Source organism: Vigna unguiculata, chromosome 10 (assembly GCF_037176805.1).
Source record: "Vigna unguiculata cultivar grain cowpea cultivar isolate G323 ecotype 2 chromosome 10, ASM3717680v1, whole genome shotgun sequence".
NCBI lineage: Eukaryota > Viridiplantae > Streptophyta > Magnoliopsida > Fabales > Fabaceae > Vigna > Vigna unguiculata.
Window position 1 is genome coordinate 47081716 of NC_140801.1, and position 24004 is coordinate 47105719.

Genomic DNA, 24004 nt, shown 5'->3' on the forward strand with positions numbered 1-24004 from the left:
ATGCGCTTGAAACGTCAAATAAACTTAACCAAAATTTGTTAAAAGGATTAAATTCACGCATTTTAAAAGATGAAAAACTAAATTGGTCAAAAATTTTGAAGAATGACTAATTCCAAATTTCACTAAAACTTAAGGGACCAAAAACAAACCCTTATCTAAAATAACATGTACCCATCCTATTATGTAAAGAAGTACACACTATTACATTTTAAATGATGGTTAATATAGATAAATAAAGGGTTAAATATGTTTTTGGTCCCTCAAGTTTTAGCTAAATTTGGAATTAGTCCCTCATCAAAACTTTTGACCAATTTAGTCCTTCATCTTTCAAAATGCATGAATTTAATCCTTTTAACCAAATTTTGTTGACGTTTCAAGCGCATTTCATGATAATATTTAAATTATTTACACTGTTTGACACATTTTTGCTTCAATGTTAACTTAAATACAATCATGAAATGTGCTTGAAACGACAAATAAATTTAACAAAATTTGGTTCAAAGAACTAAATTCACGTATTTTGATAAATGAATGACTAAATTGGTATAAAATTTTAATAAAGGACTAATTTCAAAATTTACTGAAACTTGAGGTACCAAAAACATATTTAATCCATAAATAAACAACAGATCTCATTATATTATGAAACAACGATAAATACTAAGTTTAATATTTTATGTCAACTACAATTTGATTGACCACATTTTATAATTTATTTATAATTTTACTTTCTTAGAAATTACCTCATTAAATTTTCCAAACGTACTACCACTTTAGAATTTAAAGAGTAAATAAGTAGATTATTAGTTTTTAAACTTAAATCCAAAGAAAGCAGCAAAAGGGTTGTGTTGTAGTTTTGAGAAAAAGCAAGGGCCAATCTGAAGGGATACCTTCCGTAAAAGAGTCACCGCAGGGAACACGACCCTACAAACCTTGTTTTTGGCGCACACTCGACACACCCTTCTCTCACTCTGTAAACTACAAAACCTAACCCAAAAAGAAAAAAAAACACACACACCCACGTCGCTGGCCAAGAAACACGAAGGCAGAGTGCAGGCCATTCACGGCGTCTCCTTTCTCCTCCACCGTGACATCCACCACGTCGCTGGCAGGGGCAGCAACGAGAGAACGCAGCACCACCATCGGACTGCGATTGACGGGCGATTCCGACCGCCACGACCACCACGAACACAAGTTTGTTTGTAATTTGCATTCTGGTTCCATTTTCTTTCAATTTGTAACCTAAATTTATGATTTTCGTAACCCTAAAATTGGTTTCCTGTAATTGGAGGTTATGGTGTATGTGTGGTTGTTGTTGCTGCGATTTGCCCTTGTTTGGATTGGACCCATTCTGTGAATCATAATTGTTGTGCTGTTGTTGGTTAAATTTTCCCCCAATTTCAATTTTGAAGTTGCTGCCGGTTTGGTGTGGTGGTGATGTTCAATATATGATTTCAATTTCCCAATTTCTTTATTAATGATTGAATTATATGATAGAAAGTACCAAGTTGCAAAGTTGTATGTGTCGTGTTTGCAAAGTTGGGATTGAGTTGTTTGGCATTAACTTAAACTGAAATTTGCTTATACACTGCAGTATATTTGATGTAGACACTGCAGTATATTTGATGTTTGGCATTAACTTAAGCTGGGATTAATGCTTCTGTTTTTTTTTATGTACTTGCTTGCACTTTGGTTATGCTCCATGTCTAAAGTACTCTAATTCAGACTTGTTATTGATGCTGCAGCAGTGCCTTGATGACTTGCAGAGAGCAAAATGTCATTTATATGTGTTTTTAATCTTTTCAATTTGTTTGAACTTTGATGGACTATTGTATTAATGTAGACCAAGACTATTATAGTCACTAATGGTACATTTATATATATTGTAGGGTTGTTTGTTTTGTGATCAGTTATATTATATATTGCAGGGTTGTTTTTGTTGTGATAATTTTGTTGAAATCTGATTTTGGACTAAAAAAGTAACATATGGAAAAAGCCCGCAGGCCAGCCCGCCAGCCCGTCAGCCCGCCAGTCTTCGGGCCGGATTCAAAAGTGTAGCCCGTTTCACCATTGCGGGCCAGCCCAGCCCGGCCCGTATAAATCAGGCCAAAATCGGGCCGGGTCAATACGGGCCGGGCTGGCCCGTTTTGACATCCCTACACCCAACACACTTTTTTTTATAAAAAAAATAAAAAATTGTTAGGGTTTGACCCGAAATCGCACAATCGCGTGCGACCCACACACCGATTCGGACAACAAGAACAGCAACAGTATCATCATCATCATCTTAAATCATCATCGACTTCTTCGTTTCACTCCTATTTCTCTCCCCGGTCCACGTTCGCGATTATATATATAGAGAGAGAGAAAATCGACGCCACTTAGAGAGAGAAAGCAATGGTGGATGCACGCTGAGGCGTTTTTACGCGGAGGGAAAACCGAAAGATTCTCTTATTATCTGTGTTGCTTGAATTTTGGAGGGCTTTGGGGGTTTCTTTTTAGACTACAAAACAGAGAGCGGGAAGGTGGGATTTCGTAAGAAGTTATTCCAAAGAGTAGTGTTGGGGAGAAGGGGAATTCATTTTCTCCAAAGGAATTGGATTTAGGGTTTGTGCACTGGATTTGCGATTTGGCTCGTGCATTGGCTAGGGTTTTGTTCGTGCACCGGGAAGAAGGGTAACTGCATTTGCGATTTGGGTCGTGGACTGGCGAGGGTGTGGTTGCTGCACTGGGAAGAAGGGGAACTGCAATTTCGAGTAAGGAATTAGGTTTGTTGCACAAAGTTTGGTTCCTCTGCACTGTATTCCAACAATATGATTATTTAGGTAGCCAAGTTGCAGGATTGAACCATGATTCATAAGATTCTAATAAATATTCTCTATTTCTCATTCATGCCTTTAATTCACCAACTTCTGCATTTCACTGACCAACTAGACTCTTTAGCTTAGCCTATTGAATCCTAGCTCTTATTCAGTCCTGCATCGTATTTTCAAATAACCAGACCTTCAGTTTTGTCTTGATGTTATCTTTATTAGCTTTAAGTGGATATCTCACACCTTGCTTTGTTGTGACAATGTGATGTTTATACTCTTCCGATTGTAGAAAGTGGTTTTTAAATCTTAGCTTGAAGTCATTCATGAGTTGATTGGATGTTATATATATATATATATATATATATATATATATATATATATATATATATATATATATATATATATATATTAGAGTTTGAGTTTTGCTATTTCATACTGAAAGTATTTGAAGCATCATCTAATAGAACATTACATTATGGTAGGTAACTATAGAGGCTGAACTGTGGACATTGTTGTCTTAAAAATGGGGTCCAATTCATTGAAGGATTATTTGAAAAGGTATGAAAGTAACACAGAAGTAGAGAAGAAGAAAAAGAAGAAGCAGAAGAAGAGAAGTCAACCACAAACCACTGGCTTATTAGTCGTGGATGAAGATCCCATGTGGCAGAAACCCGTTGAACTTGCAGAAGAAAACAATGATAACTCATCTGGTGTGTAATACAAACATAACTGTTCACTCATATAAGAGAATTTACCATGAATTTACCATTAGTAATTTTTGTGTATACTATTATCTCATATAGCCATATTTTATTGGTTTATGTAGACGAAGAGAAACCACTAGTTGATGAAGACATTGATGTGAAGCGTATGAAGAGGCTTGAGCAGCTGAGGGCCAGACGTCCATATAATGCTATATCTGAAGATGGAAGTGGTTGGGTTTCGCTTTCCTCTAAACCTGAAAATTCACTTGACTCAAACAATGACATGTCTCCTCCCCGTAAAAGAAAAGGTGTTGATTTATCACCTGGTCAATGGTCAAAACGCAATGACACCCCATCACCTGATTATAGGACTTCTAGTTTGCAAGACATCTCTCCCCCTCGACGAGGTCATGATTCTCCCCCTCAAGATGCTTTGCATGGATCTGTGGCATCGGACCTTTCGCCTCCGAGGAAAATTCTGAAGAATGCTGCAAGAACTGGTCTGCCTGATATTTCTCGTGGACGTTCAACTGAAGATTTCTCTCCACCTCGACGAGGCCATCGTGGTTTTGAGAGTTATGATTTGCAAGATATCTCTCCACCTAGACGAAGTCGTCATGATTCTCCCTCTCAAGATGTTTTGCGTGGATCTGTGGCACTCGACCTTTCACCTCCAAGGAAAATCAAGAAGAATGTTGCAAGACCTGGTTTTTCTGATTCTCAGCGCCATTCACCTCAAGATCTATCTCCTCCTCGACGCAGTCGTCATGATTCTCCTTCTCAAGATGCTTTACATGGATCTGAAGTGTCAGACCTTTCACCCCCAAGGAAAATTCAGAAGAATGTTGGAAGACAGGGTTCATCTAGTATTTCAGTTAAAGTTGGTTCACATCCATCTTTGGATCTTGAACTAGCTCCACCAAGGAGAAATACTCAGGAATCATCAAATCCAGCTAGTAAAACAGGTCTAATTTCTGGTAAGGATATCAGTGACGAGATCGAGAAAAAGAAGAGGGATGATATGTTGAGGTAATTGTTCAGTTGTTTTATAATGTTTTCCAATCACATGTTAATGTTTACTTGATAGATATTTGTTATTATCCTTGCTTAATGCCATGGTGTTGTAGTACTAAGCTTGTTTTTTGTGTGGTTATGGAAGTATGGAATACTGAGATAGTTCTACTTGGCTTTCGCAAAAGTGTTACCACCATGATCAGAAACACGGGCTGTTTATTTCTTATTGACTATAGCTACACTTGAATAGGAGTTTTTCTGATGTGACTTGGGAGAAGTTATCAGTCTCATGAAACAGCATACACAATCAATTTTTTCTAGTCTGTTAGTTTTAGGGTTTAGTTAAACACTTAAAACTAAATGCAGCAAGCATGTGATCTTTTTGTTATCCTATTTATTTACAAAATTTAAGTGAAATGCTCGTTTCCTTTTTCTGTTAGCTGTTTGTTACTATTAATTTTAGTATGTGTTAATGTATTTTTTGCCTTTTTAACAATCAATATTAAAATTCAGTTATCAAGATATAGGTCACTAATAAAATATTTCATTTCTAAGACCAATTCTTCCAAAATCTTAAGCTATATTACAAAGAAGCCCAGGACTATTATTATGTCACTAACATGCCTGGTAAACCTTATTCTGACTAAAAATGCTTTCTGTTATGCTATAGTTATTATCTATTGTGGCTGAGTGGCATTTCTGGGCCATAATTTTTTCCTGATTATGTCATGTTTCCTCATACCAAAAAACATTTAAACTCACAAAAGTTGCAGATGTCATTCATAAAAGCAGTAAAAAAAAATCCCATTTGTCACCTTTTTTTTTTCATTGTATAAGGTTTGTTTTGGAGAGGAGGGACGGGGTTAATCTTGCAATTCCCCTTTCTTGAAATTGAAACCCTTCTTTCATTTATACAAGTATAAATGCTCGTCATTCCCTGTCTTTCTATGCAAGTTTTGGTGTCAGTTGCTTCACATTGCTTCATGGCATTGATAACTATGTTTTGCGCAGATTTAACCAGATGGACCCTTCCATAAGTGGACGGGGTGCTGAACCTGTATATCGTGATAAAATAAGAGGTCAGAATTTTAGTCAGTTGTTTGTTGATGTTTCTGTTCAATGTATTTGATTTGTTGTCTTTGTGTGCAAAGAAATTTTGAATCATGCTGAATTTTGCAGGAGTACGCATTTCAAAGGAGGAATACTTAAAATCAAAACAGAAAGTAGAAGAAAAACCCAAGGTATTTGGTACTCTGCGTTATTTTTGTAGCATTGTTGTATTGTTTCTAGATTTATAAGGATATTATATCTACTACTATTACAATTACATCAAAAGGACAAGAAACCATGTCATATTTGTTGTCATTTGGTCCCTATGATTGAAGATGAATGTTACTTCTAAAATGTGTTAAAATAATCTCTCTTATCTGTTCAGCTTTTTACAAAGCTATTTTTTGATGTATTATGTTGAAGGGTTATAGGCGGACCCCTATCTCTTTTTCTCTTTTTTCTTTTTTTTTTGTATGCTACCTTTTATATATGAATACAATGTATACAGAAGTGATCGGCAAGAGACTCACTAAGTTCTCTAAAATCTCAACTGTATGTCAGAACAGTTATGTTATTCATGTTTCCGATAAAAACTGCTAAGCTGAATTTTTAGGTATCTTTGTGATTTTCAGGAGATAGAAATAGAATGGGGCAAAGGCTTAGCTCAAAAGCGTGAAGCTGAGGCTAGGCTGAAGGAACTAGAACTTGAAAAGGAGAAGCCTTTTGCACGGACCAGGTATGTATATATATAAAGTACTTAGAAACATGATTTCTAGATTGTTCTATATTTTTTATCATAGCAACCTATGATGCACAAACATAATATGGGGTATAAAAAATACCATGTATAAAAGGGATACATTGAGTTGGTGACAATTATTCTTAAAATTATAATGATATAAGGTGTACATTACACATAAATATGCATAAAAAATTCATGAAACATGAATATATTTGCAAAACTAAAATTCCAAACTCATGAAGCACTAACACACTCATCCCACGTAACAAGTACATGTTTAATATTGATATGCTTGGATTCTCCATGAAAACTATCTGTGAATTATTGAAGCTCTTCTTTCTAAAAGGATGTTAAGATCTGATAAGTCTTAGATTAAGGCTGATATGGATAATGGAATAAATAATTTGACACGTCAAGTAAAACTTTCATATTTTGAATCAAATTATTCTTGATTCAGCTATTAAAATGAATGCAACATAACAAGCAATTGTTGGCTCGAATAAACTTCTCCTAGCTTGTGTTAATACCCAATGAGATTAATCCCCTTATCTGTGCAAGTTATATATCTCCTTTGTAATAAATAGGGATTTTAATACTTCTCTACTCGTTTCAAATTTTCTTAAACCTGGTAATCTTGTTAAAGAATTTTGTGAGCCAACTCGTGTCTCTCTCTCCTAGACTCTTTAACACCTCAGTGATTATAATATCGAGCCCAATAGCTTTGTCATTATCCATCTTCTTCAATACATATTTTACTTTAGGATCCAGAAGATAAAAGTTTTACTTTTGGTCCACATTCATGTATTTAGACTGAGTTAAATAGAAATTAATGTCCATCATTGTATATATTTGGAAGTAATTCCTGCATCATTTCTGGATTATCATGAGATGGTCCTTTTTACACATGTTCAACATAGTTTCATTTTTTTAGGGGGTAATCAGTGTTGTTTATAATTACTTAGTTTACCATGTACCAGCTTGGAAATTTATTTATAAATTATTTGTTAGTTAAAATCCCATCGAGAGCAAGTTCTGGACTGTCATTGAGATGCAATGCTGATGTTTAACTGTGTGAGCTGATGTCATCGATTAAGGTTCCTTTTTCCTTATTGTCTCCGTGTCTCTTATGTTGTATTTGCATTTGTTTCTTACAGAGATGATCCTGAACTAGACAAAATGTTTAAGGAGAGATTAAGGTGGGGTGATCCCATGGCACATCTAGTAAAGGTAATGCAAAACATTTCATGTTGCTTGGTGCGTGAGATGGAGTTTCATCAGTACTTACATGTTTTTGTGCCAATTGCCATTTGCAGAAAAAATATCCAGAGCCTGTTCTTCCAAACTTGGGGGAGAATGAGAAGATGAAAGAATTAGGCTTTGTAGTCCCACAGGATATTCCAAATCACAGCTGGTTAAAAAGAGGTTTAGACGCCGCACCAAATCGGTATGGAATAAGACCCGGACGACATTGGGATGGTGTTGATCGCAGTAATGGTTGGTTCATATTCCCTGTACTTTTTGTAGTTTGATTTTTCCTTCCCTTTTCTGATGTAAATAGCCTTAAATGATTGACTTATATCATTTTCAGGGTTCGAGAAGGATATGTTTAAGAGAACAAATGAGAGACAAGCTAGAGATAGAGAAGCTTATCTTTGGTCCGTCTCTGATATGTGAAAAGTGGCAGTACAATTACACAAGAGTATTAAGGAATGTGATGCTGACATGTCCATAGGAAAATTATTGAAAAGATGTATCTGTCTTAGAAAATCTCCATTTGGTTTGATCAGCATTGTGATATTTTCGAGTTTTTGAGAGGTTATCACATTGTTGTTCCATGTAATTTAGATCATTTTTCACTACTGTAGTTTGAAGATGACTGTCTTTCTCGAGTTTCTTTCGAACTTTCGGGGATCAGTGTTGTTAATTAAAACTAAAATTGATTTTTATGATAATCCAAATTTGAGTCTAACCTTACAGCAAGAGGAGTAAAAATACTCGGGATTTTCATTTAAACATGCATTGGACATATTTTTTAAATTAGTTTAAATTTATCTGATAATTTTAATTAGATTAAAATTAATTTTGTCTCAGATAATACTTCTAAAATGATTAATAATTTTTTAATTATACCGCATTTTAAAAGAAAAGACTGGTTATGTAATGTATTCGTCTATGAAGATTAAAATATGTCCATTTCAGATTTTGTTAGACTTTAGGTTAAAAAAGAAATGATCATTTCGTCTTTTTATTGGTACTTTTTGTCTATTGATATTCGCGTACTAATACCAATCACAATTTAGAGAATGATATTTTAAAAATAATATGTAATTAATTTTGTTTGGATGATAAAATAAAATTATTTCAACAGAGGAAATTTATACATACAAAAGTAATATTAACTTGTTTTCTTTATTAAGAAGTGTAAATTATAATAATTTTTTTTACATGACTCTCCCATTTAGTTAGATTGTCATCCTGGGATGGAGATTGAATAAAAAAAATTATTTTTTCATATAATTACCCTCTAAATTTTAAGTTTTTATTTAGTCCATAAATTAATTTTATCTTTAAAAAACTAATTTATTTTTTCTTTATAATTTTCTGGATTTTTTTTATAAAACAATTTGTCTTAAGTCATATTGGCAACTTATTGGTGTGTCTAGATCTAAAAAATAATGAAGTAATGTTTCATCCAACTTTGTTCTCTTTTTTTTTTCTCACATAAAAGTAATTATTTTATAATATAATTAGGAATATATATAGAGAATATTTTGTTTTTTCTGTCTCGATATTAACAAATAATGGTTTATTTGATTAAATATTAGCATCAGTACGAATAATGTATGACTTCTTATAAGATATACATATATGTTATTTCGTTTTTGTTCTTACACTCATCCTTATCCTAAAATAATAATATTTTTTATTTATTTAGTATTTTTATTAAAAAATTATATTAACTCAAATATGTTTAAATTATAAAATTTAAATCTTATTTTCCTAATTCGATAGTGTGAAATTAAATCAAACTTAAAGTTAACTTTCTTTATTTTGTGAAATAATCATTTGACAAATATTTTAATGTATACATAATGAAAATAAACACAATTTCATCATAATTATAAATTTGATTTTAAAACAGAAACAAAAATATTTAAATTCCTTCTCTATTCATATATTCCTACTGTGATGTACAGAAAATAAAAATAGTAAAAAAAAATTATAATTATATTTGTGTTATCGTATTTTTTGTTAGTGTGTCTAGTCATCACAATTTAAATTTGGTTAAAGCTAATGTAACGGAAACAACAACATTATTCAAATGGAAAGAAAATTGAGATATAATTAAATATTTAATTTGAGTACCAATTAAATCTTTATATATTTTACAAAAATTAAATTTCTTAACTACATTTTATAGCACTAATTTCAACCACCAAGATTGATATATAAAAAGAGAGTCAAATTTTAATAGAAAAAAAAAATGATAATTTCACATCATTCTTCATATCATAAATAATCGTTATCATAATTGTAAAGATAATTATAGTAAAAGCCAACAAATTTATCATACATTATTATTTTTTATCAATATCAATGTTAAAAATATATGTTAACAAAATATTTTTTCTTTTTAAATATTCGATATGTAACATTTACGTATTTTCTGTAACTTAGTAAGTCATATATTTTCGTATAAGATTTAACTATTAATTTTATTCCAATATATAATTGTAATTTCGATCCCCAAATTATATTTTTAGGGCATTCTAATTATCTTTGTTAAAAAGCATTTATTTTAAAATTATATATATATATATATTTATTTGATAATTAAACAATCTTATTTATAGTTATTTATATGCAAATTAATAACCTGTAAAAAACATTTAACCTTTGTTGGAGAAGTTCCAAGAGTGTTAGCATCAATCTCCATTGAAGGGTGATCTAAAATCTAAATTTCCTTCCTTTTCCTCTCTTTTCTCTTCCTTCTCCCTTTTCTCTTCATTCCAAAATTTTATTCTCTCTCTGGGTTGAATGTTGAAAGTTGTCAGGGTTTGATGGTGACGGTGCACTTATTCTTGATGTGCAAAGGTACCACTTTATTTTTTATTATACATTAGGATCTCAATTTTTGTTGGATAATCTTTAATTTTGTTAAATAATTTTTAATTTTGTTAGATAATATTTAAACTATGTGTTAGATTATGGAGTTGTTTTTATTTAACAAAGTGATAGGGTATTTTATATTTTGTGAATTAAATTTAAGTTAATTAGTTGTTATTTTAGTTAGTTGGAATATCTAAAATTTAGTTTGATAATATGGCATATTAGATAAGATTAGATTATATTAAGATTTAGTTTGGTTTGTTAATTTTTTGTTTGTAATTAGCTATATAATAGCTCATTTTCCATCAATTAAAAACACCACCGTGAGTTACGTTGCATATTCTTTTAGTGTGTGTGAGTTTTTTTCAACAAAGTGGTATAAGAGCTTTATGCTCTGAGTACCGAGTGAAAGAAAGAGAGGGTGAAATAGTGTGAGAAAGGAAAAAAGGAGTGCACCTAAGTAAGAGATGACTAAAGTTGTGAATGGTATGACGATGTCGCAATTGATGAAGAAAACCAATTATGATAACTGGTGTTTGTAGATGAAGACTAGGGATGTCAACGGGGCGGGTAGGGTACGGGTAGTAGCTCCCCCGTACACTACCCGCTGGATAAATATTTGTCCTGTACCCGTACCCATATCCGTCGGGTATCCGTTATGCGAGTACCCGTTTATTTTTTTCATATCCGCGGGTATCCACGGGTATCCGCGGGTATTTACAAAAATATTTTAAAAAATAAATATTTAACCATAATTAGTGCTTATATCAACAAGTCCCATTTCTCCGATTGATTCTAGAAAAACAAACAAATAAAAAATCACTACCAATTTATACTGTAGTTTATTTTTGAATAAAATATTAAAGAAATTACTAACTTCATCAATGTCCACCTCTTGCAACATTGTATAAAGTTTCATGTTGTCCAATTTTAATCTAGAAGAGCCTTAAAACATAAGAAGTTCAGTAAAAATTTCTAACAATCACTTAATTAAAATATCTAAGTAAAAGTGTTAATTTCATTACCTTCCATGTTGGTCCATAACCAGTCTTAGAGACACATCAATACCTCCACAGTATATGGAAGTAATTTACTCATTTGTGGGGTAAGAATCTGACCACCATTATTGGATGAAGATTCAAAATGTTGTTTACTAATATATATATATATATATATATAAGGTAAAGTTTAGCATGCGGGTATCAAAAATACCCATACCCGCGGGTACGGATTTTTTTGACATCCCTAATGAAGACTCTTCGGGGATCCCAAGATATTTGGGATATAGTGGAGACCAAGTACGAAGAACCCGCAGATGATGCAAATCAGACAACCACCCAGATTATCGCGCTAAAGAAGACACGAGTGAGAGACAAGTCAACTTTGTATCTTTTGTACAATGTTGTGGACGAGTCGTGCTTCGAGAATATTGCAAACGTTGCATCTTCAAAGGAAGCATGGGATATTCTGGAGGTTGCATACAGAGCGAACGACCGGGTCAGACAAGTCCGGCTTCAAGCTCTCAGAGGAGAGTTTGAAGGGTTGAAGATGGAAGATAAAAAGTAGGTAACCAAGTACATAACTCGGGTAGAGAAGGTGGCCAACCAACTCGGCAGGAATGAAGAGCCAATGCCAGCAAGTCGAGTTGTGGAGAAAATCGTAAGATCACTAACAGATGATTTCGAGAGCATCGTATGCGCCATCGAGGAGTCGAAGGACCTGTCAATTCTCTTAGTGGAAGAACTTGCTGGGTCATTGGAGGCCCGTGACAAAGGAGAGGGAAGAAGCACGAACCGCGTGATCAAGCACTACAGGCATAATTTGATTTGAATGAAACTCGAAATACTCAGAGCCGAGGTCCTAGAAGTAGAGGACGAGGTGGTCGAGGTTGAGGTGAACGTGACAGAGATGATGTTGAAGAGAGCACATATCAAACCAGGCAGCAAAATTGGCATGGTCATGCTCAAGAAAGGGGCCAAAGAGATTTGTCAAAGTCAGAAGTGAAATGTTTCAGGTGTGGCAAGTACGACCACTACGCAAGAGAATGCAGATCGGCAAGTTGCTACAACTGTGGCAAGGTTGGTCATATAGCGAAGTTTTGTCAAACTGAAAAAAAGGAGAAAAATCTTCTCACAAAGGAAGACGACGAGCAGGAGATAAGGATTTTAACGATTATGCAAAACTCAGATATCGAACTCAAGAGCAGTAAATCAGATGCCAAGTTACGTTTGGACTATGTGAAGGAAAGGAGATCATGTGACGAGCTTAGTCCAAGTTGTTTAAACTAGAGCTGTCAAAATGGGTTAGAACCTACGAGCCAACCCGGCTCACCACGGGTTCAAGCCGGGTTGGGTTAAATTTTTTTACAAATTTCAATACGGGTTGATTTTTGACTTGACTCATCTAGAACCCGACTCACCCGAATTGAAGCCATTAGCGCACCAACCCAGCCAACCCGCAAATAAAGGGTCACACAAGTGTTTTTTATTAAGTTGAGTTTTGCATTTGGAGCATGTTAGGTTGTTTTTTTTAGCCAACACATAGATAATTTGTATTTTTGTGATTTTGGTTTGTATTTGGATTGTATTAAAGTTTATTTAGATTTTAATTATAATTATAATTTAGTTTTGACTAAATAAAAAAATAAAAAATTGTATTTTTTTTAATTAAGTGAACCCGTGAGCCAACCCGTTTAACTAACTAACCCGTGGTGGACCAGGCCGAGTTTGAATTTTTTTGGCTCGCTAATAAGTGAGCCTGGTTGGGTTGGCTAACTAAGTGATCAACCCATAGTGGGTCGAGCCAGGTTGGGTCGGGTTACCTGTTTTGACAGCTCTAGTTTAAACAACTCAGTTTGGTATCTGGACACTGGAATAAGCAATCACATGTGTGGAGATGAGAGTTTCTTCAACAAACTCACTAAGGTGGAGGACGAATTAGTGTCAAGTGGAGATGATTCCAAGATGGTGATTAAAGGGCATGGAACAATACGGCACATGCAAAAGGATAGATGGGATCGAGAAATCAAGGATGTCTACTATGTTCTTGAGCTGAAGAGTAATATTTTAAGCATAGGTCAGATAGTGGAGAAAGGAAACTCGATTTTGATAAAGAATCAGGTAGTGTACTTAAGGACAAGCACGGTTGGCTAGCAGCCCAAGTAGAAAAGAAGAAAAATCGGATGTACAAATTGGAGTTGAGCATCTTGCAGAAATGGTGTTTGAAACGTGTGGGCAGTGAAGGCGGTGTGGGATCTGTTTGGAACGGTGTGGTGGAGAAAGAGTCCGGTAAGCAAATTAAAGCAATGTGATTTGAAAATGAAAGAGAAGAGACAACCAATCTTTTCGAAGAAGTTGAAAAAGAAGCAGTGTTGTTGATGATGGGATGTAGCACGGGGGACGAGCAAAAACAAGTGGAGAAGTCGGAAAGAAGGTTGAGTGTCATAAATCAGTCCAGTAGCATGAAGAGGTCGTCAAGATGTGCCGATAGCTTGGAAAGCTTAGCAAAGAGTGTGGAGATATAAGATAACTCGATGGAGCATATGGAGAGCTCGGTGGAGCATGAGCAGTGGTGGAACTTGGACTAAAAATGTAGGGGGGCCAAATTAGATTTGTTATATATAATTTTTCTTTAGAAGAAAAACTCTTCATTTTTTTCTCTTCATTTCCTCTCCTTAAAACAAACACACATAATAGTAGAATTCAAAAAAATATTACTATCATTCGCTATTATATCACTATACCAAACCATGAATACCATTTTAGATAAATCATTCGTATCTCATCAATTTGATTTCTGAGAACTTTAGAGATTTGTTTTTTATCGTCTTAAATTCTTGGTTCTTATTAAATTTCTCAAGTTTAGTTAACGTAAATGCATTCTTTTCATCTTTATTAAAATCTTTCTAATATAAATTTATCACCACTCGCCTATTTAGAAAAAATAAAATTTATATTCACAAATCACAATTATCACAATGCAAAACATAACAAAACTCATACTACTTTAATTAAATAAGTAATATTGTATAAATTCAAAACTTAAAAAAAAATTACCATAGGTAGCGATACATAAATCATAATAAGATACTAACCTTGATCTGTGAGAGATCATGCAAGAATTTGTATTTATCTCTCTTCACACACTTTCATGATAATTTACATGATAGAAAGATTTTATAGTAAAAAAAAAACCTAATCTCTTTTATAAATTAATGTCTCCATTAAAAAATTTTATTTATCTTTTATTATAATTTTTCATAATATAATCTTAATATAAATAATATATAATATAATTTTAAAAAATATATAAATATATGTACAAAAAATTCAAAAAAAAAATGGGGGAGTTGTGGCTCCCCCTTGTCATTACCTAGTTCTGCCAATGAGCATGAGGTCAACTCAGTTAGCTTAGAGGGTCCGAATAGCTTGATTAAGTTGGTGGAGCAAGTGGAGTGCCCATATCATTTGGGGGAGCAAGTGATCACCTTGAAAAGCTTAGCAGAGAGCCTAGATAGCTCGGTAGAGAGCCTAGATAGCTTGATAGAGCGTCTAGCTAGCTCGGACAACTTAGTGTGGATTGTGGATAGCTCGAATCTTGAACAAGAAGAGCAATTGTGTGCCGAGAAGGATCAGAGAGTTGTACTAGAGATGCAATATGAGAAGTAACAACTTGAAACGGATGATGAGTTTGGTGTGAAGAAGGCGTGGAAATTGTCCAATCTCTTAAAGAGATATCAGCCTATTCAGAGGAACCTGGTTGATGACAAGTCGGCCACAAACACAATAAAGAACCTAGCAAAGGGTAAGTCAGTCAAGGTTAAGATGAAGTCGATCAAAGAAAAGATCAAGTCGGACAAAGAGGAGATAAAGTTAGTCAAAGAGAAAAGCAAGTCGGTTATGAAGATAGAAGATTGTTCGGGATAAGAGAAAAAAAAATTAAGATTATAGGAGAGTTTTGTTGGATAATCTTTAATTTTGTTAGATAATCTTTAATTTTATTAGATAATATTTAGATTATATGTTAGACTAGGGAGTTGTTTTTATTTAGCAAAGTGATAGGGTATTTTATATTTGGTGAATTAAATTTAAATTAGTTGTTATTTTAGTTGGAATATCTAAGATTTAGTTTGATAATATGACATATTAGATAAAATTAAATTAGATTAAGATTTAGTTTGGTTTGTTAATATTTTGTTTGTAATTGATTATATAATAGTTCATTCTTCGTCAATAAAAAATACCAGAATTGCATATTCTATTCTTTTAATATGTGTGAGTTTTTTTCCAACAAATTTGTCATTCTTTTTTGGAGCACTTGGTTGTAACATGAAATGAGAATGAGTTTTGCTTTCATCTTCCCATTTCAAAATAATAATAATTGCAGTAGGGTTGTAGAAAGTATCCTCTTCTAAGAAACCTTTTCAGGTCAACGTGACTATTTATTCCTTTATTTTAGTTGAATATTGGTTAGAGAAAAAAAAAAGCTGATTTTAACTTTTGTAGAAACTAATTTGACTTTTCTTATTTTTTATTTTTATCATTTAAAAAGATACATGGACAAGCTGTTTTGATAACTGATTTAAAATAATATTACGTTAATTAATTCCAATTTCTCTTTACTAATTTCAAATTCATTATAATAAGATTCAATAATAAACTTTTAAAGACTATTTTATTTGTGTTCAATCTCTTATAAAATTTAGTATATGACTTATTAAAAATATTTTTTTAATATTTTTTTATTTAAATTAATTTTTAAAAAATATTTTTCTTTTTTAAAATATTTTTGAATTTTATAAACTAATTATTATTTTTAAATTAAGAAATTAATATTAAAATATTACAAATATTTTATATTTTATATTTTATATTTTTTTACATGAATAAAATAAAATAAAAAAATTTCTCATTTAATATATCTTTTATATTTGTTATATAATTTATATCTTTCATGTCTCATAATCCTATAATTTTTTAAAATGCATAATATTTCATACTGGATCATATATAATATTTTATATCGGAATTAAAAATTTTGTAAACGTACTTATCTGTCAACTTCTATCAAACTCTCTGTCTATTTGTATTTTATAACTTTTTTAGTTATATATATATATATATATATATATATATATATATATATATATATTTAACAATTAAAAATCTAAATTTTAAATAAGATTATATTTAGATAAAAAAGTAATTCGAATCTAATTTTAAATTTCGACATCCTAAATTCTCTCCTCCTTGCTTCTTCTATCTTTCACCCAAAATTTCAAGAATCCTAAATCTTCTTTCCTTCCACTTTGCGATTCAATTTGAACACCCAAAATTTCAAAATTTCAAGAATCCTAAATCTTCTTTCCTTCTTCTTTGCGATTCATTCGAAGATTTGAATAACCATCCAAAAATAAATCTAATCTTAAATTTTAAATATTTCTTTTCCTGTTCATGCTTGGATTTTGTTTCATGGTGCCACGGTTGAGACGAGAGCACTGCATTTTGGGATGAACGTAACAAGAGCACTGCGTTAAAAGAGAAAACTAATCTAAGAGAAACTTCTTTTAACACTCCTTTTTCACCCATATTGGATTCTTGACCCTTTGAATTTGTGTCGGGCTGTTAAGAGATTATGATAAAAGATGGTGCTTTCGGTAAGTTTTGTGGTTAAAAAAAGAGTCTTTCTCCAATGTTTTATAATGATATAAGCTTTTCAATTTTCTTTTTCATTGGATGTAATTGAGATTTTTATTGTCAATTATATACCTATTATCATTAGAGAGGTGTGTCAATTATATACCTCTTATTTATTGTCAATTATTATAATGGTGTATATATTGTCAATATCATGAGTCAGTAGTAAAAATAATTTTATTTTAATTTTTTTTTTAATTATAACTATTATTTAAAAAATGGGTTTGAAAAAGATTAGATAGAAGACCTAAGCACTGAAAAAGTTGTTTAAACAAGTCTTATCAGTTCACTTTAACCCGCAGTTTTTTGAAGCGAGGAGGAACCTTATGACTTATCATTATGAATTGGTTTTAAGACTTGAACTAGGGTGTCTGCGTCATGCTTGATATTGGGATCAGTTTATGTGCTAGTGTTATTCAATATATCTGTGGCATTCATTTAGAAATTCAGTTTTGTTTTTCACTCATTAGGTGCAAGTTGAAATTTGCAATTTGATCTTACAGTTGTGCTTGAGCAATGCTATTTGGTACTGAATATGTTTTATAAAGACATTGTCTTTACATCGAGTAAATTCTGGTGATGATAATAAAATCAGCTCACATATGTTAGTTAAAATATGTAATTAATTGAGGTTACTTTTTTCTTGTCACCTTGTCTCTTATTATCATTGTTTCTTACATAGATCATCTTTGTAAAGGTAATGCAAAACATTTGATGTTGCTTCGCGTGTGTGATGGAATTTCATCCGTTCTTACATGTTTTTTGTGCCAATTTTCTTCCAAACTTCGGGAGAGAATGAGAAGGTTCTTTATTGAATTTCACTCGTACCGTGCCGTGATATACAGAAAATAACAATGATAAAAATAAAAAAAATTCTAATTATATTTATGTTATTCGTAATTTTGTTTAGTGTGCCTAGTCATCACAATTTAAATTTGGTTAAAGTTAATGTAAGGAAATCAATAACATTATTCAATTGATTGGAAAGAAGATTGAGATATAATTAAATAAAAAAATTAAAAAAATAATTAAATATTTAATCTGAGTATTAATTAAATCTTTATATATTTTTCAAAAAGTTAAATTTCTTAATCACATCTTATTGCACTAATTTCAACCACCAAAAATTGATATATAAAAAGAGAGTCGAATTTTAATAGAAAAAAAAAATAATTTCACATCATTCTTCATATCATAAATAATCGTTATTATAATTGTAAAGATAATTATAGTAAAACCCAATAAATTTATCATACATTATTAATTTTTACCAATATCAATGTTAAAAATATATGTTAACAAAATATATTTTCTTTTTAAATATTCTATATTTAGCATCTTCCATGTATTTTTTATAAGTAATATGTTTTCGTATAAGATTTAACTATTAATTTTATTCCAATATAAAATTGCAATTTCCACTCCCAAATTACTCATTTAGGGCATTCTAATTATCTTTGTTAAAAAAAATATTTATTTTAAAATAATATATATTTTGATAATTAAACAATCTTGATAATAGTATTTTTATATACAAATAAATAACCTCTAAATAGAATTTAACTTTGTTGGAGAAGTTCTGAGTAGGAATGGGAATTCGGGGTGTGTCAGACGGCTAGGCCTGCACAAAAAAAAGGACGGCGGACTGGGATGTTGAACCCACTGGTCCACAATGGTCTGTCTCGCATAGGTCCACAGCCTGCACGGGTTAAAGGCGGGGCAGAGCGGACTGGCCCGCTTACAAAATTATATGTTCTCATTTTTTTAGTTCTCATATTATTTATCACATTGTTTCTTTAAGTTCCTTTTATTATTATTATTATTATTATTATTATAATCATTATATATAAGATAATGATTTTAGTTCTTGAATATAGAATATCATTTTATGCATTTTTAGGTAAATCTCTTGTAAGGTGACATGTTGTTATTGTACTTTAGCTATAATCTTTGTTATCAATGGCAGAGCTTTAGTGTGGTAGGGAGGGGCCATGGCCCCTCCTTAATTTTTATTTTTTTTATATTATATATATATATATATATATAAATTTTTTTTAATTTTTTAAATTATATGTAACATTGAAAATTGATAGAAGTTAAATTAGGTATCTTTTTATTTATTTTATAAGACATAATATTTAATGTTAATAAATTATAAAACATAAAATCAAACGTAATGAAGAATAAAAATATTTATTAAGATATTTTTTATTTTATTTCTCATTTTATTTTTAAGTTTTTCACAATTTATTATGATTTCACACTCTCACATGTTTTTTGATATGTTTTGAAAAAAAAATTAAATACAAATTTATTTGTTTTTTTTCGTTCATGAAGAAAAAAGGTAATTCTCTTGTATCACTTAATACTGAAATATTTGTTCAATAGTTAACATTACTATTTACCACATGAGTCTTATATTCATTTTTTTTTTATGATTATGGGAGAAAAAAGATTGTACAATGTGTTTTTTCATAACTATCTTTTAATTGAAACTTGATTGCCATTGATTTTTTTTTTTCTTTTAGTGACTCTTAATTTTTTATGTTAATTAAATTATGATAAATTATTTTTTAATCTTAAAATTAAAAAAGAAATAGATATGTTGATGAAGAATAGAAGAATATATTTATTTTTAAAGTGATAAAAAGAAAGTTTTTTGTGACGATGAAAACAATTCAAATTCAATATCTTATCTTTACGTATCCTAAATCATGATACAAATGATTATATTGTTCAATTAGAGGAACATGCTTTATATTAATTTTTTGGAACGTGTTTATATTTGCATTGAAAAATAAATAGTTGAAAAATTTAGTTTTGATTCAATTATTGATGAGTTTAAAAATCTGAAAGAACGAAGGACAATCCTTTGTATATGTGTGATTTCTTGTGTATGTACGGTTATACTAAATTATTTATTTAATTTTATTTTTATTTTTATTGTATAAATGACAATAATTAAAATATATAAATTTTGAATTTTGAGTATATTATTTTGGCTCCCAAAAATTATTGGTCAAGGTCCATCACTGTTCGTTGTTATTTTTCTTGTTTTTGATTAGGTAAACTAATTAAAATTATTTGGATAGAAAATGAATGTCAATTATTATGAAAAAAAATATATATATATTTTGCTCAACACAAAAAAAAAATCAATCATCACAAATGCAAGCCAGCCCACGGACCCATGGACCAACCGACGGTACGAGACGGGCCAGAAAAGTAAATCCGATATTAAACTGCGTGGCAGATTAACTCCCGCGGATCAAAATGCAGAACGGACTAAAGCGGACCGAGCTAACCCACTTTGCCATTCTGAACTCTAAAGTGTTAGTATCGATATCCTTCCTTCAAAGCATAGCATGACATATATATATATATATATATATATATATATATATATATATATATATATATATATATATAAATTATATTTAAATAATATATAAATATAAATAATACATTAATTAATATTTAAATAATTATATTGATAAAAATATTTTAATATTTTTATTTACATAATATTATAAATATAAGTAATATGTTAATTAATATTAAAAAAACTATATTAATTATAAATTTTAAATAACTATATTTAAAAATAATACTATTAGATATTTAAATAATTATATAATAAAATAAATCGAAATTTCTTTGCATAAAATATATTGTATTGAAAAAAAGAAAGAAAGATTTATAAGATGAAGATGTGATTGGTGAAAAGGATGATTGAATTGAGATCCGTAAAATAAAAACTCCTTTATTAAATATAATATAACTAAAGTATTAAATTAATGAGAAAAAAAGGTTAGGTCTTTTGTTTCTGATTCTTCCTTCCCTTCACGCCCCCTTCCCCTCTGCAACTGTGCAAGGCCACCGTGTCTTTCGCTAGCGTTCTTTACATTCATAGCGTGTCTTCTCTGCGCGTCCAGAAACAAGGCCGTGTCAGGCCCAAATAATTGTCTCTGACACCGTGCACACTTCCGACGTGTGTCCGTGTCGGAGCAACATAGTTATTCTCTCTCTAGGTTAAACGTTGCGAGGGTTTGACGGTGACGGTGTACTTCTGAATCTCTCATTCAAAGGTACCACTTTTATTTCTGATTATATGTTAGGATCTCAATCTGTCATTCCTTTTTTTTAGCTCTTGGTTGTAATATGAAATGAGAATAAGCTTTGCTTCCATCTTCACATCTCAAAATAAAAATAATTGCATTTGGGTTCAACGTGGCTATTTATTCCTTTATTTTAATTAAGAGAAAAAAAGCCTCAAATTGTTGATCTAAAAGATAAAACAAAAAAAAATTGTAGTTTGTATGTGATGATAATCTTGGTTACTTGATTGTGTTTTGAACCTGTGAATGTGGCAGGTATATTATTGTAGAGTTAGTATTTGGGTATTATTAATTCTTTCTTGTTAATTGAGAAAAAACTCCACCGCTCATGGTTCTCTTGAGATTTACGTAGATTGATAGAAGTGGCATTGGGATGCATAACTTAGCTCATTTTGAATTAGCTTGCGCCTGTTTGAATGAATTTCACTATAAGCTCTTCTACCAGAGAACACAAGAAGAACAAAAAAATGAACTTCACTTCTTCGTAAGTGAAAATTAGCTTATACGCTAGTAAAATTTAAAAGAATGAAAAGCTTTACCAGGAGAGTTTCTACAAATTAGCCCTCGCACAAGCTAGTTTTAACTTTTGTAGAAGCTAATTTCGACTTTTCTTATTTTTCTCTTGTAGAAAGAACTTACGGAGGAACTTGTTTTGATAACTTCTCTAAAAGCTTATTGTAAAGAGGAGTTTATTTCATTTCTTCATATTTTCTTATTCTGTTAGTACTTGCGTCAAGTTCATGTAAACTGGGTCATTGCGTCAAGTTCATGTAAACTGGGTCATATTGTTGTGTGTCACTCTTTTTACACATTTTGACTGTCATTGGGTTTTTTCTTTTGAATTATGTCCATATTCATTGGGTGATGATAATCAGCTTACATATTATTTACAGTGGAGATGTGTGTCCATGATGGGTTGTTTTTTCTGCTGTTGACTTCTTATCCTACATTGATATATTGCAGGTTGTGTCTTTAAAGAGAGACCAGTATCATCAGACTATTTGTTTTTTCAAATGGCACTGGTTGTAATGTGTGGGCAGCCATGTAGTGGGAAGTCCAAAGCTGCACTCTGTCTAGTTGAAGCTCTAAAAGAATCAGAATCAAAACATCAAGTGAGAATCATAGACGAAGCTTGTTTTCATCTTGATCGAAACCAAAGCTATGCAAACATGCCTTCAGAGAAGAATTTAAGAGGGGTGCTCAGGTCAGAAGTAGATAGGTCTGTGTCCAAAGATAGCATCATCATAGTAGATTCTTTGAATAGCATCAAGGGTTACAGATACGAGCTATGGTGCTTGGCTCGAGCTTCTGGAATCAGATACTGTGTGGTGTACTGTGACGTAGAAGAAACCTTTTGTAGGAAATGGAATGAAGAGCGCAGGGAGAAAGGAGAAGCCAGTTATGAGGATTCAATTTTTGAAGATTTGGTGAGAAGGTTTGAGAAACCAGAAAGAAGAAACAGGTGGGATTCTCCATTGTTTGAATTATGGCCACACAGAGAAGAGACAGAGAAATCTTCCTCTGCCATTATAGATGCTGTCTCCTACTTAACCAAAAAGGTGGACTCCAAAACCAGGGATGTTAAGATTCTGCAACCAACTATTGCCACTCAAACCTCACGTTTTTCTGATGCAAATTCTCTGTATGAATTGGACAAAGCAACACAAGAAGTCACAAATGCCATAGTAGAAGCACAATCTCAAGCGCTTGGAGGACCACTTAACGGTGTTTCCGTGGGAAAAGATTTGCCTGTAATCAACATTTCAAGGTGTGTTGGGCTGCCGGAGCTACTTAGAATGCGACGCACCTTCATAAAATTGACAGGGCAAACAAGTTTAAGTGGGCCACCACCCCCTTCTGATGCAGACAGTGCAAAAAGAATGTTCATTGACTACTTGAACAGAGAACTAGGAACATCCTGAAGAACAGTATATGAATTGTTTGCAATTCAGCTTGTGTGCTAAAGGATGTCATGTTTGTATTTTAAGATCAGAAACTGTTTTTCTTTTTAGTTTACATCATTATTATAGAATAAACTGGTTTTTTTATTCCCTTCTGGTTTCTTGTACTATCGTTCAAACTCCTTTCTCAGCCCTAGTAGCTAGCTCAGGTCTGGTTTAACAAAATCATAAGAATGAAAAGAATTATATAATTTAAATATTTTCATTGTAAGATATGAAAACTGGATCTTAAACAAGCTAAGTTCACTCTTTTTCTTCCTCGCTAAACAAAACATAATTCTCTCCCCATCTTTGGTATTGATTATTGAGTTGCATCGGATTATATTTCAGTGTGATTTCTTGACAAGTGTTAATATAACGAAAATGTATTTTCGACGTGTATATATAACAATAAATATTGAAAACAAATTTTCATTAGCATGCACATTCATTTCGTCTCAATTTTTTCAAATTAAAAGTGTTATTCCTTCTCAAATTGAAGTAAAATTTGTTATTTCTATAAATATTATACTAATACTTTTAAAGATTAAATATGTTTTTATCTCTAAATTTTAGTAAAATTCAAAATTAGTCTTTTTTTCAATATTTTTGATTAATTTAATTTAGTCATTTTAACCAAATTTGTTTTTACATGACGTTTCAAGCACATTTTATGATTTATTATAATATTAACTCAAATATTATCATAAAATACGTTTAAAATATCAAATAAATTTAATAAAATTTAGTAAAAAAGATTAAATTCACACATTTTTAAACATAAAGGATTAAATTAGTATAAAATTTCAAAAAAAAAA

At 31.4% G+C, this 24004-nt stretch overlaps 1 protein-coding gene and 2 pseudogenes across 4 annotated transcripts; all 3 read left to right on the forward strand.

Annotated features, from left to right (window-relative positions):
- The first annotated feature begins 932 nt into the window (after positions 1-932).
- Positions 933-8275, forward strand: LOC114166796 (uncharacterized). 3 transcript variants are annotated; one of them, XM_085667992.1, is made up of 10 exons: positions 933-1194; positions 1929-2756; positions 3296-3523; positions 3640-4546; positions 5543-5610; positions 5711-5772; positions 6214-6317; positions 7478-7550; positions 7637-7817; positions 7912-8275. In XM_085667992.1, the coding sequence occupies exons 3-10, from the start codon at positions 3337-3339 to the stop codon at positions 7995-7997; spliced, it is 1668 nt and encodes a 555-aa protein (XP_085524118.1). In that variant the 5' UTR covers positions 933-1194; positions 1929-2756; positions 3296-3336; the 3' UTR covers positions 7998-8275. The 3 variants fall into 3 exon arrangements, with proteins under 3 accessions (XP_085524118.1, XP_027907434.2, XP_027907433.2); XM_028051633.2 differs by lacking the exon at positions 1929-2756 and having other exon boundaries at positions 933-1202; XM_028051632.2 differs by lacking the exon at positions 1929-2756.
- A 2625-nt stretch (positions 8276-10900) lies between these two features.
- On the forward strand, positions 10901-12721 carry LOC146883373 (uncharacterized; annotated as a pseudogene).
- Positions 12722-20995: 8274 nt separating this feature from the next.
- LOC114166359 (protein KTI12 homolog pseudogene) lies at positions 20996-23298 on the forward strand (annotated as a pseudogene). The gene is made up of 2 exons (XR_014985211.1): positions 20996-21216; positions 22210-23298. The product of XR_014985211.1 is annotated as a protein KTI12 homolog pseudogene (transcript).
- Positions 23299-24004: the final 706 nt, after the last annotated feature.